The sequence below is a fragment of the Xiphophorus hellerii genome, chromosome 8 (assembly GCF_003331165.1).
Source record: "Xiphophorus hellerii strain 12219 chromosome 8, Xiphophorus_hellerii-4.1, whole genome shotgun sequence".
Classification (NCBI taxonomy): Eukaryota; Metazoa; Chordata; class Actinopteri; order Cyprinodontiformes; family Poeciliidae; genus Xiphophorus; species Xiphophorus hellerii.
Window position 1 is genome coordinate 28,833,649 of NC_045679.1, and position 15,241 is coordinate 28,848,889.

The 15,241-nt window shown below is 40.0% G+C and overlaps 1 protein-coding gene across 1 annotated transcript in view; it reads left to right on the plus strand.

The window, feature by feature from the left end:
* tln1 (talin 1) overlaps positions 1–15,241 on the plus strand; it is a 73,530-nt gene that overhangs the window by 35,488 nt on the left and 22,801 nt on the right. Inside the window, exons 19-37 of the mRNA XM_032569308.1 lie at positions 1,716–1,883; positions 2,416–2,710; positions 5,298–5,464; positions 5,553–5,681; positions 5,799–5,912; positions 6,869–6,982; positions 8,565–8,699; positions 8,813–8,941; positions 9,098–9,200; positions 9,454–9,662; positions 9,762–9,881; positions 11,094–11,291; positions 12,050–12,189; positions 12,274–12,367; positions 13,321–13,410; positions 13,607–13,729; positions 13,806–13,949; positions 14,039–14,200; positions 14,503–14,643. Of these exons, the coding sequence (XP_032425199.1) occupies positions 1,716–1,883; positions 2,416–2,710; positions 5,298–5,464; positions 5,553–5,681; positions 5,799–5,912; positions 6,869–6,982; positions 8,565–8,699; positions 8,813–8,941; positions 9,098–9,200; positions 9,454–9,662; positions 9,762–9,881; positions 11,094–11,291; positions 12,050–12,189; positions 12,274–12,367; positions 13,321–13,410; positions 13,607–13,729; positions 13,806–13,949; positions 14,039–14,200; positions 14,503–14,643 (2,775 nt within the window). The remainder of the gene's footprint in view (positions 1–1,715; positions 1,884–2,415; positions 2,711–5,297; positions 5,465–5,552; positions 5,682–5,798; positions 5,913–6,868; positions 6,983–8,564; positions 8,700–8,812; positions 8,942–9,097; positions 9,201–9,453; positions 9,663–9,761; positions 9,882–11,093; positions 11,292–12,049; positions 12,190–12,273; positions 12,368–13,320; positions 13,411–13,606; positions 13,730–13,805; positions 13,950–14,038; positions 14,201–14,502; positions 14,644–15,241) is intronic.

The window sequence follows — 15,241 nt, forward strand, 5'->3', positions numbered from 1 at the left end:
ACAAGAGAGCTAAGCTCTCTTTTTTATACCTACACCTGTACAGTATGGAAAGGAAGTTAGCTAAGTATTTTGCAGAAATATACTGTCAATGTGGATTGTGTTTTAAAGTACACTTTAAGGATAATATGCTCTTTCTGAATGAATGGAATGATTACACGAGCTGATCACTCTCTATTCAGGGTAAATGAAACTGTCCACACCAAAACCAAAGTTGTAAAATTTGTAATACACATTTGCCATTGTACTTTTTTTTTTAAACAGAAAAGGATTGTTGGGGCAAGTATTAAAAACATGCTTACTGAGGAAAGCATATTTTCCTCAGTCACACATTTGTGGTTCTTTATAGCACAAACAAAGGATAGTTTGCAATGATTTGCAGATGAAATGTAGTTGATGAAATGGGGCCTAATTGGTTGCCATGGCTGGGGCCCATCAGTTGCTAATGCTTGTGTTGTGTTCAGCTGAAGTTCCCAGGCAGACTAGCTGGGAACTTTCTGTCCTAGCATGGAAGAGCAGCTAACTCTTTAGTTTATTAGCTAATCAAGACTATGTGAAGGTTTTTTTAGGTAACAGTTTATTTTTCTTCTGTTTACAGTGCAGAAGTGACAGATGTTTTGGGCAGACTTTAATAAAACCAATACACTACATAAGAAATGGTTAATTTTGGTAATTAGGATATTTTGATTATTGAGAGCCTGGTACATAAAATGTAGTAGGCTTTTAATACCTGCTACAGTAGGTAGCAGGTACAGTATTAAGCTTTTTAATTTGAAAAAGACCTAAGGAGCATTAAAAATATCAATTAAAGTGCAATATTACACCTAAAATTAAAATTCACATGACTACAATCAGTGACATATTACTGCACACATGCTGGGATCATAAAACGGTAGCAGCAGTTTCCACAGCACTCCATCCGGGACTATTAACAGATGTATCCTGACAGTGGACTCTCACGACCACTCATGTTATGTTCTAGCTTATACTTGATTAACAGAGTATAATTATACTCTGTTAATTATACTTGATGAACAGAGTACCTATAGATTAAAAACACCTTAAACTCAGCACTGCTGTCACCTGACATTGCTCTGGATAGAACCCTCCCCAAAAATCTAGATTTGCTGTTGCAAAGGCTTCAACTAAAGAACTGCTCATCACAACAAACGGCTTCTTATGAGCAGCAGACAAGGAACTTCATATTTAAGACTGCTTTTAGATTTTACACTCTGCTGGAGAGTCGGCAGTCTACTTTTCATCGTTCACTGAACTTGACATGAATAAAATCTATTTGTGCTAATTCCCACAGAAGTGTTAAATTAGCAGGTTGTAGTTTGAGAAAGCAAACTTTGATATGCAATAATATAGGGTGGCGCATTCTGTAGACATTAATAGGGCAGTCAGTTTTAAATAACTGCAACCTCATCAAAGTATGTGTTTCTCCTTTCTAATATCTATTTGGATCACTTGGTTTATCTTCCTACTGATTAGTTTCCAAACTATTTAAATCAACTATTGGCTCGTTGATTAAACTATTGATTGATAGGACAACCTTGATTTCACATTTAATTGTGCAAATTTTAAAAATATTATCTGTGCAATCTTGGAAGCATTGAACTTTCTTTGTGATTGATATTATTGTGACTAGTGTCTGTGCCTTCTTTACCCACAAGCATGGAGGGGACAGTGATAATTAGGCTGTGCACTTTTGACAGGATATGTTGATGCAGCTGGCAAAAGCTGTGGCTAATGCTGCAGCAGCTCTGGTGCTCAAAGCTAAGAATGTGGCCCAGAAGACAGAGGACTCGGCCCAGCAGAACCGGGTTATTGCAGCAGCTACACAGTGCGCTCTCTCCACGTCTCAGCTGGTCGCCTGCACCAGGGTGAGTACTGGGACCTGCGGTGGTTGGTCAGAAAGATCACAGCTGATACTTTTAAGAGCTTTAATGTTCCTGTTAAAGTGGACACCAGTTAGGCAGAGCATTATGACCAAGGAAATGTATTCTGAAAGATCTTTTTTTACATTTAATACATGGAAGTGGCTGAGATTGGTTTATTTATTACAAAAAATATTCATAGCCTTTGAGCAGTTTCACAATTTACAACATTACAACTGTAAACTTAAGTCTGGACTTTGACTAGACCAATACAATACATTATTATGCTGTGATCTAACCCTGGGGCATCAGTGCCCTACAGTGTTCTGTAATACACATTTGTCATTGTCTGTCTGATTTCCTCCTCGGCATGTCATTAAGTCCTTCATAACCTAGACATTTGATTCTTTGATTACAAACTTGTTTGTTTTATGTTTTATATATTTGTACAGCATATTGGTCTGCTCCTATGTTGATTCTAATGTGCTTCAGCTATAAAGTGGCAAGGTATAGTAAACATGTGTTCTCTTTCCACAAGGTGGTGGCTCCAACCATTAGCTCCCCAGTGTGCCAGGAGCAGCTGATAGAGGCAGGCAAGCTGGTGGCCAAGTCAGTAGAAGGATGTATGGAGGCCTCCCAGATGGCCACCAACGAAGAGGGTCTTCTGAAACAGGTTGGCCAGGCAGCCACAGGGGTCACTCAGGCCCTCAATGAGCTGCTGCAGCACATCAAGCAGTACGCCAGTGGAGGCCATCCTATTGGACGGCACGGAGAGGCCACCGACTGCATCCTGGATGTTACTGAGAAGATCTTTAATGCAATGGGAAATGCTGGTGAGTGGAAGTGGCCACCTTAGTGCTGTGGATGAATGGGTGGTAATGATGCAGGTCTTACTCTTACACCAGCAAAAAGGATCAAATCATATTATTCATATGTATATTACTCCTTATAAAGAGATAGATTTGAATTTTAAAATTGTGTTAATACTCTATAAAGCACTAAATAGATTTGTGCCAAATTGCATTTCAAAATTGCTGGTCAAATAAGTAGTGTGCCAATTGGTGGTCAATTTAAAAAAAAAGAAAAGGGTCAGAATATTTCATTCAAGTTTTGACCTGCCAGTACTCAGTACTAATATATGACTAATTCTGATTTCTCTTTGATAACAGCAATATAATGAAAGGTCATAAGAAAAACATTTTTGATTACTTTCTGCTGTAAGTGGCCGTTTGTTATTTATCTTACAAGCAGAGGAGACATGTTATGTGTGGGTCAGTTGCAATAAAACATGATTATAATAACACAATAAAGCAAAGAGAGAGCTATTACAGCTATTTTAAATTGTCTTATGTTTAGTGTAGTTACTTAGGATAGCGTTGTTAAAATGGCAGTCCTTATTTCAAAAAGGCTTCAAACATTGATGACACATAGGTTGAAATGCCAATAGGATAAAATAAAGCAGCTTTAGTGTACTCCATACAACCTTCCTGTTATCTGCTGAGAGTCTTGCTTTCTCTTGCAGCCGGAATGGACTACAAGTTGTTTAGATATGATGTCATAAAAGTAACTCCCCCTGCTTTGAGTCTCCTTCTTTCAGTAACAACCATGAGAGTGTTGCTGTCAAGACATCCTAGTAGCTATTATGTGTCATTCAGTTGCCTAATTCTTGCCACCAACTGATTTCTCGTTTCTGTTCTTGTGAGACAATAAACCATTAGCATCACATTTCCTTTTCCTAAGCCTTCTGCTCACATAGATGCAAACAATTTTTTTTTTTTTTTTTTTACCAACATTATACAGGAAGAGTACAATATTCATACTTTTATAGGTTATCAGTTATGACTACTTTAATTTTAAACTACAAACTTCACTCACCTCTCTTCAAGGAGGTAATTTTGTTGTGGAACATTAAGTCTGTTGTTCCTCCCCCAATCTGCTCTAGTATGTGTGAAAGAGTAAAAAGTAAGAGTCAGTGAGTAATGAACATTGTAATGAAGGTTGTAAAAATAAAATCTGTAAAACACACAAGTAGGCCTGTTGCGATAAACGATAAATCGATTAATCGTACGATAAATTAAAACTATCGACGTCATTTTAATTATCGGCATTGTCGTCTCTTCCGGCCTTTTTCTCTTTCTGTTAATGACACCGAATGAAAAAAAGGCTCAACTCCGGTGCTCTCCACTGACCCTCCCTTCCTCATTTCCTCAGTGTAAAGCCCAGCGCATACTACACGATCTTAGAGCTGTCGGCCGATTGTCGGCCCATTTTCAAAACCTGACAGATCACACATTCGCCGACAGAAATCCTAGGTATAACGGTTCGATCAGGTTCGTTCCTGCCGTGTGGTGTCCAACAATGGGCACAAAATAATGGCTACAAGTCCAGTGAACTAATTTTAAAACCAGGCATTAATCAATGCTTTACTACAATCTACCTGCAATGCATATGGCTTGTGTCAGCGTAAAGTTCTGACCGAATGAAAATCATTATAACCTATTTACGTCACATTAACGAAGAACAGCTGAACAGTTACCGGGTTTATCAACTGCGGTAGCAATTTCACTCCAACTCCTCCTCTTGTCATTTCTATATTCTTTGCATATTGAATAAACATTAATGTTGTTTCCACATATCATCTCCAATGTCCGCTGGACTTCGGGTTGCGCCGTTTCAGCTGTTTGGGATTCCCCTCCGTAATTTCCCCTCAGAAAACACGGAGGAGAATCCGCGCTTTCTGATTGGCTACCTGTCACATTCAACAGACTGCGTTAACAAGCCCAGTCGGGGAAAATCCCTGATTTAGATCGGAGCGCGACGATCTACCGTAACACACCACACAATCTTAGAAAGACCAACGTTTTAAGATTGTTGTAAGGGGAAAAATAGGAGCAAAAAATCATGTAGTGTGAACTATTGGATCAGGTAGTCGATGTGCCCATCTTCTTTATTTAAATCTAATTATTACTGAAGGGCAACATGATATACAGACTTCATAATCTGCACTCTTTTGGTTGAATGCAGTATTTATTTCCACTTTTACTTTATGTTGTTTAGTTTTTTTTTTCAAGTGCGTTTTTTGTTAATGGAGACCATTTTATTTTCGTTTTTGGTTGTTTTGTTTATTTTGTTTATCAGTTCCAGTGTTTAGTGTTCTTTTGAAAATAAAGTGTATCTATCTTTGGCAAGAAATCGCATGGATTATTATGTCATTTCCATTAAATCGGTGTATAAAGGTCTTCAAACAATATTATCGTTTATCGCAATAATTTTTGAGACAATTAATCGCTCAGCAAAATTTGCTATGGTGACAGGCCTACACACAAAGCAAATAAAGGAGTGTGATGATATTCCATATCAAGGAACAAAACCTCTTCTTTGAACTACATTCTCTTTTTCTTTCTCTCTCTCACATACCAGGTGAGATGGTTCGCCAGGCTCGCATTCTTGCCCAGGCCACGTCTGATCTTGTCAATGCCATCAAGATGGATGCAGAGGGAGAGTCGGATCTGGAAAACTCCCGCAAGCTTCTCTCTGCAGCCAAACTTCTGGCTGATGCCACTGCTAAAATGGTGGAGGCTGCTAAGGTCAGCCTACTTCAGTATGTCCCTATCTAAATAGAAATGCTCTAATCTGTCTGTAAGTTGACTGTGAGCTGCTGTGGTGCTTCTGCAGGGTGCAGCTGCCAATCCTGACAGTGAGGAACAGCAGCAGAAACTGCGTGAAGCTGCAGAAGGCTTGCGGATGGCCACCAATGCTGCCGCCCAGAATGCTATCAAGAAGCGGCTCATCAACAATCTGGAGGTAAAATAAAATGGAACATACTCGGGTTATAACTTTTTACATTCAGGATATAGGATTAAGAAAACCAAACACTTTTCATGTGTAGCAGACTGAAGTCTTTAATATTTTCTCTGGTAGAATGCTGCCAAACAAGCCGCAGCAGCTGCCACTCAGACAATAGCTGCAGCCCAGCATGCTGCCTCGTCCAACAAGAATCAGGCTGCACAGCAACAGCTCGTCCAGAGCTGCAAGGTGAGCCCTCAACCTGCTCTGATCTGTTCACACAAACCCACACATACACACAGTGGCATAATTCAGCACAGAACCTGAAAAAGTCAGACATTCCATATCCTCCTTTTTAAACATAGGTTTTAGTGCTGAAGTGTCTGGGTGTTTTCTACCAGGTGTCAACTATCTGCTCCAACAAATCCTGGCAACGAGCACACATGTTGGTGAAAGCAATGTTTCTGGCAAACGTCTGAGTAACTTTTGCAAAACTGCTCCTGCGAACTGTGTTTAAGTATCTACAGTATATTGCTATGATAAAGAGCGTGTGCAAATGTGATTAGCAATATAAGTTTGGCAGTTTTTTGTTGCAGCATGTTATGGACAGTCTTAGAGCTGATTGTTTGAATACAGTAAAATAAGGAGATTTTACTGAGGGACAAAAACAACCAAAATAATCCTTCTGACAGTGAAGCGTTATCTTAGAAGCTATTTGCGCTACAGTTGCCCCCCGCCTCAGGACACATACAAGATTAACTGATTTTGCAAGATTCTTTCATCTTGTCAAGTCAGCTGTATTTCTTCAATACATTTTGACACGACAGCTCCCCACATTACAGTACCTGCCTATGTGTCACATGGAAACACTTGGTCTGGTAAAGGTTACTTTAAAACCCAATAAAACCATGAGCGAGGGTAGCACTCAGTTGAAGTTTGGTGTTTATCTAACCTCTTTGAATTGCTGAAAGTAGTCTGGATCTGTTTAAATCCACTGCACTGGAAACTGTTTTACTTCTACAAAACTTCTCTTATTAGTAACAAAGCTGAACTTCAGCACTTTTGAACCAGAAATAATTAATTGACTTCCCATCTTTTGTTATATTGTGAAGTATAACAATGCCATAAGTATCCATGGTGTAAACTGAGTAGTTTTTAATGAGAGGTTATGCTTTGTGTGTGCGTGTGTCTGTGTGTGTGATCAGGTGGTGGCAGAACAGATCCCTCAGCTGGTTCAAGGAGTCCGAGGCAGCCAGTCCCAGCCTGACAGCCCCAGTGCCCAGCTTGCCCTCATTGGTGCTAGTCAGAACTTCCTGCAGGTGACTGATTACCTGCATGAAACTGAATTGTGTTTTAAAATGTTTTTTATATGTTTTTTAAAGTATTTTTAATTATTATTTACTAAGCAGGAAAACAGATCAGATGCTAGTACGTCTCTGGTGTGATGAATTGATACTTTAAGTTGCTGCTCTTCTCCCAGGTACTAATCTTCAATCTATGCTGTCCAAACAAGGCAAACATAAATACATTTAGAATCAGAATCAACTTTATTTGCCAAGTTGTGCACACAAACAAGTAGTTTGAGTTTGATCCTGTATTTATTGGTGTTTTCAAACTAGAGTTGATCCGATCAGGTCTCTTGTTTCCAATACACCAATCACCGATGAGGGCCGATCACTGCGGATCACCAATACTAATCACATGCATTGGCTGTTAATTTTTGATTTAGGTATAAATGCTGCTGACTATGCGATCTGGTAAAAAGGATGACTGAAAAACAGTTATCAGTAATACAATATTTAACAGCTTGAAAACAGTAAGGCTCTCAACAGCCTAAATTATACAGAAAGTCAAATCAATCCCAATACACTGCTTATATCAAGTAATGTCAAGACAAAGGAAACATTCAACGTCAAATGCAGGTTCCATTCAAATAAACAAACACAGGTTCCTAAATCTAAACTGCCTGAGAACATGGCTAATTGTTTTGTGCATGTGCAAACCCTCTGCTGTGCAGTGTCAAAGCATGACTGACAGTTTCGAGACCCTCTTTCTGACTCTGATTGGTTGTTTCTGACCAAGCAGCATAATTCTGCAGAACATAGGGAAGAGGTAGAGGAGCTTGATTTTTTTTCTCTTTTTTTCTTGTTAAGGCATATGTAGAAACTTTTTTTTAAGTTGCATGTCGCAGCTTTAAAGAGACATTCGATGTGAGAGTCCACTGTCAGGTGGAGGTTGAACGGCGCTGCGTCTGTGAAATATTACATCTCAGTAGCACGTAGCAGTCAGTGGAACCCAGCTTCTTCCTCCTCTGACAAAGGCTGGCCTTTTAGCCTGATGAATTTGATTCTTTTTTTTGTGTTATTTCAGTTCAGCCTTCTGACCGTCATGCTCATCTGGGCCAATGTTTGCAATTGTTCGCTGCTTTACCTGCTGTCTGACTTGTCTCGGCGTCTTTTTGTTCCTGCTTTGAGCCTCCAGAACTCACCATATTCCATCGACTGCTTTTTTTTTAAATGTTACAAATTCTTTGTGTTGATACATTGTGATGTACTGGGCCCCTGAGGTATTTTTCCATTGCAAGATGCAAACTTCACATCACTAAGTGCAAAAGGTTCACATGACATTGCCTAGGATTTCCTGCATAGATGTTCTATGTGGAAAATGTATAGGTCTGCAGGGGGTGGTTAATTAGGTCTACAATTTCCGATAAATAACTTGTTATATTTTGCTTTACTATTAATCTTCAAAATGTAATAATTGGTGTGTTAGGGACTTCCATTCCAAAAGTTCATCTTGGTTCTAATATCACGCTTGGTGAGCACTTCAGATAATCTGCATAAATCACATTTGTCTTCCTATCTAAGTTAATTCAGTCTGTCTCTTCCTGTCCTCTTCCAGCCAGGAGCTAAGATGGTAACAGCATGTAAAGCCACTGTTCCAACCATCAATGACCAGGCATCAGCCATGCAACTCAGCCAATGCGCTAAGAATCTGGCCAGCGCCCTGGCAGAACTTCGCACTGCCTCACAGAAGGTAAAAGGTCATGACCTCCACCTGAATCATTGTCTCCTGCCCCATGTTGATGGATGACAGGAGACATGAAAACAGACAAACATGCTAAATGGTGTATATGTGTAATATTTCAGGCCCAGGATGCTTGTGGTCAGCTGGAGATAGATAATGCTCTGAACATGGTGAAAGATCTGGAGAAGAACATTCAGGATGCCAAGGCTTCTGCTCAAGCAGGCAAACTCAAACCGCTGCCAGGCGAGACGGTAACGAACACACACTCACACGGACCAGTTAATTTAGCTTGGACAAACGTTGGACTGAAAATTCTCATGAGATTAAGCTTCATTTGAAGCAGTGGCTGTAGATCAGAAGATTCTGAATCCTGGGCAGTTGGTCTAAGTGTTTGTTTTGTTGTGCAGCTTGAAAAATGTTCCCAGGACCTGGGCACCAGCACCAAGGCTGTCACGTCAGGTATCGCCCAGCTCCTGAGTGAAGCCACTCAAGGAGATGAAAACTACATAGGTGGGTAAAATGAATGCACCTCCCAGAAGAGCACAAGGCGCTCCAAACATGCTCTGCAAAAGCTATGCAGTTTTACTGGAAATACGTGAAAACAGTCCTGTTGGTTTAAAGGTGGTCCAAAGTGGGGATGTTTGATTTAAGTCTCCTAATTACTTGACTTAATCATATAATTACATTCTCTTTCACCAACTGTTTAGTGTGACCTTCCATGTTAGCACAGACTCAAGTTTCTCCGCCCTCCTGTTGCATCTAGGCATGTCAGCCAGAGATATAGCCCAGACTCTGAAGTCCTTGGCCTCTGCAGCCAGAGGGGTCGCTGCTACCACAGATGACCCAGCAACACGCAGCGCCGTGCTGGACTGTGCTGGTGATGTCATGGACAAATCAGCCAAACTGATTGAGGAAACCAAGAGGGCAATCGCTAAGCCAGGAGATGCAGAGAGTCAACAGAGGCTGGCTCAGGTCAGACACAAATCTTCAGAAAGAAAAACAGTATTTCAATACGCCCGGTAAGGCTGATCATCAGAGTAATATATTCTGTTCTTTATGACCTGTGTGTAGGTGGCCAAGGCAGTGTCCCAGGCTCTGAACAGATGTGTTAACTCCCTTCCTGGTCAGAGGGATGTGGACAACGCCATCCGCACAGTGGGCGAGGCCAGCAGATCACTTCTGGCTGATTCTGTTAGTACATCATCACCATTACATAGTAGAATCAGAGTGAGAAAATCAGAGAGTTTTCTCTCTCTGGCATCAGGAGCCATGTTTGGAAACATTTTCACAGTGATCATCAGCAAAATTTGACAACAGTTATGATTGGGTATTGCATTTCAGTACAAGAATCATACTGCATCTTAATCTACTAGATGTCTTTACCATTTATAGTAGTGTTAGTGAACAAATAAAAGAAATAATCTAAACCACGGGTGCTCAAACCTTTTGAGACTAAGATCTACTTTTTCTCTCATCAGCTGGCTGGGATCTACCAAATGACATGAAGATATAAAAATTGTAAATTAAACTCTCTATGCGAATATATACCAGTTATAGCCGACATATTAAAGTGGTAGAAAACCTGATGCAGTAACTTCCTCATTGAGATTTCTGACACTGGGAGCGGTCGCCTGAACACAGCCATGGTTGTTTAGCTAATTGAAACTCTTGCTCTGCTCTGCTAGTGATGTCAGACAGTTGGTCTCTGAATCGCCTTTGTTTTTCTTTCTTTTCTTTCTGTTCATGGAACCGAAACATATGGAAGCCTGTTTCCGCCACTCTGGTACAGAAAATAAAATACATTATCTCATTATAATGAGATAGTTTAATATAATACTATCTCCTAATATACTATCTCCACTTTTAATGCAAAATTGCATTAAAAGTGCATCAAAAGTTAATTAAAATGGTCAACTTTTCATTAGAAGGGTCATTATTTACAGAATCACACTTACTGACAACAGTCATAAGCATTCATGAAATCTCATTCATCTTCATGACAGGAGTTACGTCACATTTATGACAGTTTCATGACAGTCTGATGGACACCCCGACAAATAAAGTGTTACCGAAGTTTTTAACAATGTATTGCTGTGCATTTTTTAAATCATTTGCTACACTTCCTTTTTTCTTACATTTCCTTTAACTTTGTCCAAAACAACATCTCTGTGGTTTTTTTCTGGGGTTGAGCTTAAAGGGAAGAAAGTAAGGTAATTCTAGCTATAAAATCTGAAGAAGTATTTCATGACTAGAGTAAACACTGGACAGTACTTTATATTTTTCTAAATTTAAGATAACGACCTCTTTCTAACTTGTGCATTCTCAAGAAAAAAACATGAGTTTTTTTATTTTTAATTTCCCTATGTCCCATTCAACATTGGTAATCTTTCTCTAACCTTGTAGTTCCCGTCCAGTGGACGAAGTTTCCAGGAAATTCAGGCTCAGCTGAATGAGGTGGCAGCTGGCCTTAACCAGTCAGCCAATGAGGTGGTCCAGGCATCCAGAGGGACCACCCAGGACCTGGCCAGGGCTACCAGCAAGTTTGGACAAGACTTCAACACCTTCCTGGATGCTGGTGTTGACATGGCTGGAACCTCCCAGGTAGGATTAGATAAGACTGCTACAGAGTTCATGTTGGCTAAGTCACAATTTTGAGACAACTGATCCATAGTAGCAGGAGTATTTGATTTCTAATAAGGAGATGGCAAAGAGCTATTATAAAATATAGGAAAGTATCTTAAGGAAGTCACAGGAAACCAAACTAGTGGAGCATAAGCAAAGTGAGCACGTTTCAGAAAAGAGTCTAACATGATATGGCAAGTAGTTGAACTCTGTGGCAGAGGAATGATGATATGAATTATATATTAAACGTTCATTACTGAATTAACTTTTTTTGGTCATCATCATGAGACATGCCCTCTGTTAAATGGAAGCTGTTAATAAAATATTCCAGCATCTGCCTGGGGGAAAAAAGACCATCGAAAAAGAATCTATTTTTCTTTACTATACAGGAGAAATGAAGAAACTGAGACTTTTCTGCTTTGCAGTGTCCAGTTAGTTATTTTCTTATATAAATTTGGATTGTGGCTTTTAGTATTCCAAAAATGTCACCTTCAATTTTTGACACTTTGTTTAGGGTTTTAAGAAGCAGGTAAGTTCACATTTATTCATTTTGGTTTTTAAAAATACTCTGCATGTTGTTATCATGTGTGGCTTAAGAGTTCATAAAACTGGTCAATCAAACTTCTGATTCAAATTCTCCTAGCCTTACAAAACTGAACATTCAGCAGCTTTATTCAAGAATAAGCATTTAGTGCTCTAACTGAATTCAAATGTTCAGCCTTTCTTGTCTCCTGTAGTCCAAAGAGGATCAGACACAGGTAGTGTCCAACCTGAAAACTATCTCTATGTCATCAAGCAAGCTGCTGCTTGCAGCCAAGGCTCTGTCCACCGACCCCAGTTCACCCAACCTGAAGAACCAGCTAGCAGCAGCAGCTCGGTGAGAAATCCTCTCCCCCTTGTAAGACTGTGACTTTTCCATATCTAGTCTGTACTTAACATGTGTGAGTCTTTATGTCTCCAGGGCAGTTACAGACAGCATCAACCAGCTCATCACCATGTGCACTCAGCAGGCTCCAGGTCAGAAGGAGTGTGACAACGCTCTCAGAGAGCTGGAGGTAACATCTGTTATGCTAGAGCTGCCATTCACGAGTCTCCATATAACTTTATACTATATGTGAAGTATCAAATCTGGTTTTTAGTTTTACTTTTCACATTGTAACTTTCAGTTCAGATATCAGAAGATTAGAAACAGGGATAATATTTGGCCATTGTGACTCATGTGACCCACAGCATATCTTTCTTAGACTGTTACCTTGCCAAGTATGTTGGCTTGTCTAAAACTGTTTTTGGAGCCATCATGGACCAAACATGCAGAAATGGAGCTCCTTTTACAAAACATCAACTGCATTCTTGTCTATCTTTTTATGTTTATGATGTCCTTTTGGTTGCATTGGGATTGTTTTTTTTCTCATACTTACTGGTTGTCTGACCATCTTAGGGTGAAAGTTGTTCTTTCAAGCCATATATTCATTAGATGTGCAGAAAGGTTATGCTGAAGTCCAGGAATGGGTTAGTTCATGGTTCTTGGGGGATAAGAACGTTTAAATACAATAAAACATGTTATATATACTGTATATTATTTAATGTAATATATCTGGTATATTACATAAAATAATCTCAGCTCTTTGGTTTAATATAGAGAAGCAATAATAAATCCCCTTTCCTGAAGCAGACATTTTTTTTGTTTTTTTTACCCCTCCAGGGGGTCTTTTGTGGGCTCTACAGTATGACAGTAGGCTGACAGGAAACTGGGAAGGAGAGGGGGGAAGACATGTTGCAAATATCGTCGGGTCTGGGAGTCGAACCCGCGACGGCCGCGTCGAGGACTCAAGGCCTCCAAATATGGGTCGCGCTAACCCCTACGCCACCATGGCACGCCCCAAGCAGACATTTTTTAAAACTTTGATACCGATTTCCAGTCCATTAGAATTAGTGTGTCATCATATGCAATAGAGTGTGACAGCAGTAATAGAAACATAGTTTGCAATAGTTTGGTCTCTGTGTGCAGTCAGTGAAAGGGATGCTGGAGAACCCCACAGAGGCAGTGAATGAGCAGTCGTTCTTCGAGTGCATTGACAGCGTCATGGAGAATTCTAAGGTACATCACACACTGAGCTGCTTTTCTTATCCTATTTAGTTTCCTTTCTGCAAGGTTTCTCTTACAGACTAAATTGTTGAGGTTGAAAACAAGCAATAGGCTTAAAATGATGCACTGTACTATCACTGAAACATTAGTAGTAAAAACATGAAAGCTCTCTATGTGGCACGGCTGATTGTCTGTTTGTTGTGGACAGGTTCTTGGTGAGTCCATGGCAGGCATTTCACACAATGCCAAGAATTCTAACCTGCCAGAGTTTGGAGACTCAGTCAGTGCTGGATCCAAAGCATTGTGTGGTCTCACTGAAGCAGCTGCACAGGTAAAATACTTTCCGTATAATACTATCTGTTTATTACCATTGAGTGTTGTAACCAACCACCTGCTGGTGTGTCTAGGCAGCTTATTTGGTGGGAGTGTCAGACCCTAACAGTGTAGCAGGTCAGAAAGGTCTTGTGGATCCCACTCAGTTTGCCCGGGCTAACCAGGCTATCCAGATGGCCTGCCAGAACCTGGTGGATCCAGCCTGTACCCAGTCTCAGGTTTGTGGTTACCACATTGCTAAAGCTGGTTTTGGTTTCTTTTAGAGTGATCCTTCATGTGGTGAATTGCTCACTTACTCTCTGCTCAGGTGCTTTCTGCAGCGACCATTGTTGCCAAACACACTTCAGCTCTGTGCAACGCCTGCCGCCTGGCTTCTTCCAAAACACCTAACCCTGTTGCCAAGAGACAGTTTGTCCAGTCAGCCAAAGAAGTGGCCAACACCACTGCCAACCTGGTGAAATCTATAAAGGTTTGTACCATTTCACTTTATGACCAGTAATATGACAAAATCTCTCACTTGATTTACAAACATCTTGCTTGTTTGTGTATACTGGTTGCTGAGCTCAGTCCTGTTTGGATTTTAACGCTTGAAATTTACAAGTAGAAAAATAGTTTTAAAATGAGTTCCCGAGAACACTGATTGTTAGGAACTAGTTCAGAGGGGCCCATAACTAAGCAATAGCTATCTCTCAGCAAAATGCAGCTCAGAGGTCCAACTAGGCTCTAGAATTGTAGTCTTTTGGAAACTTTTGATTGATGTCTCTTTTGCAGGCTTTAGATGGAGCTTTTAATCAGGAGAACAGAGAGAAGTGCAAGGCTGCTACTGGCCCTCTGATAGAAGCTGTGGACAACCTGACTGCCTTCGCCTCAAACCCAGAGTTCGCCAGCATTCCTGCTCATATCAGTCCTGAGGTTAGTCCTCTCCTAACCTTTCAACTGTAGACTGCTTTCTTAATTAGGCAACACATAGTGTTATTGTGATTACATTTGATTTGGATTATGAGTTATTTCACTTCTCCACTTGTCCACTAGTTGACAGCATCCTCTGCTCTAATGTAATAACCAGCAAACCTGTGCCTATTGTTTTTTTTACTGTTATTAAAAAGTTTTCTTGAGAAACCTAAAAGTGGATAATTTTCTTTACTCGTGATGATAAAAGTGAAACATCTCGTTTATCCTTCAAATATATAACAATGCATTACCAAAATAGAAACTGATGATGCACCAGCAAATTCTTATGTTTGATTTGAAGCATTAAAACTGTAATTCTTGTTTAAGAATGAATGCTTAAACAAGAATGCTTATCATGATTGTTCAACATGCTGTTTGAACCAGAGTTGGAAGGCTGATACTGAAAGGTGGGCAAACTGTATTGGGTACGGAACATTTTTGAGCAACCTGTTTAGCTGTGTGGTTGTTATTTTCACCTTTCAAAAACAAAACAGTAACTCTTACATTTACATTGCAATGACTTTTTGGATGCTAACAACATGTCGTCATTAACAGTTAT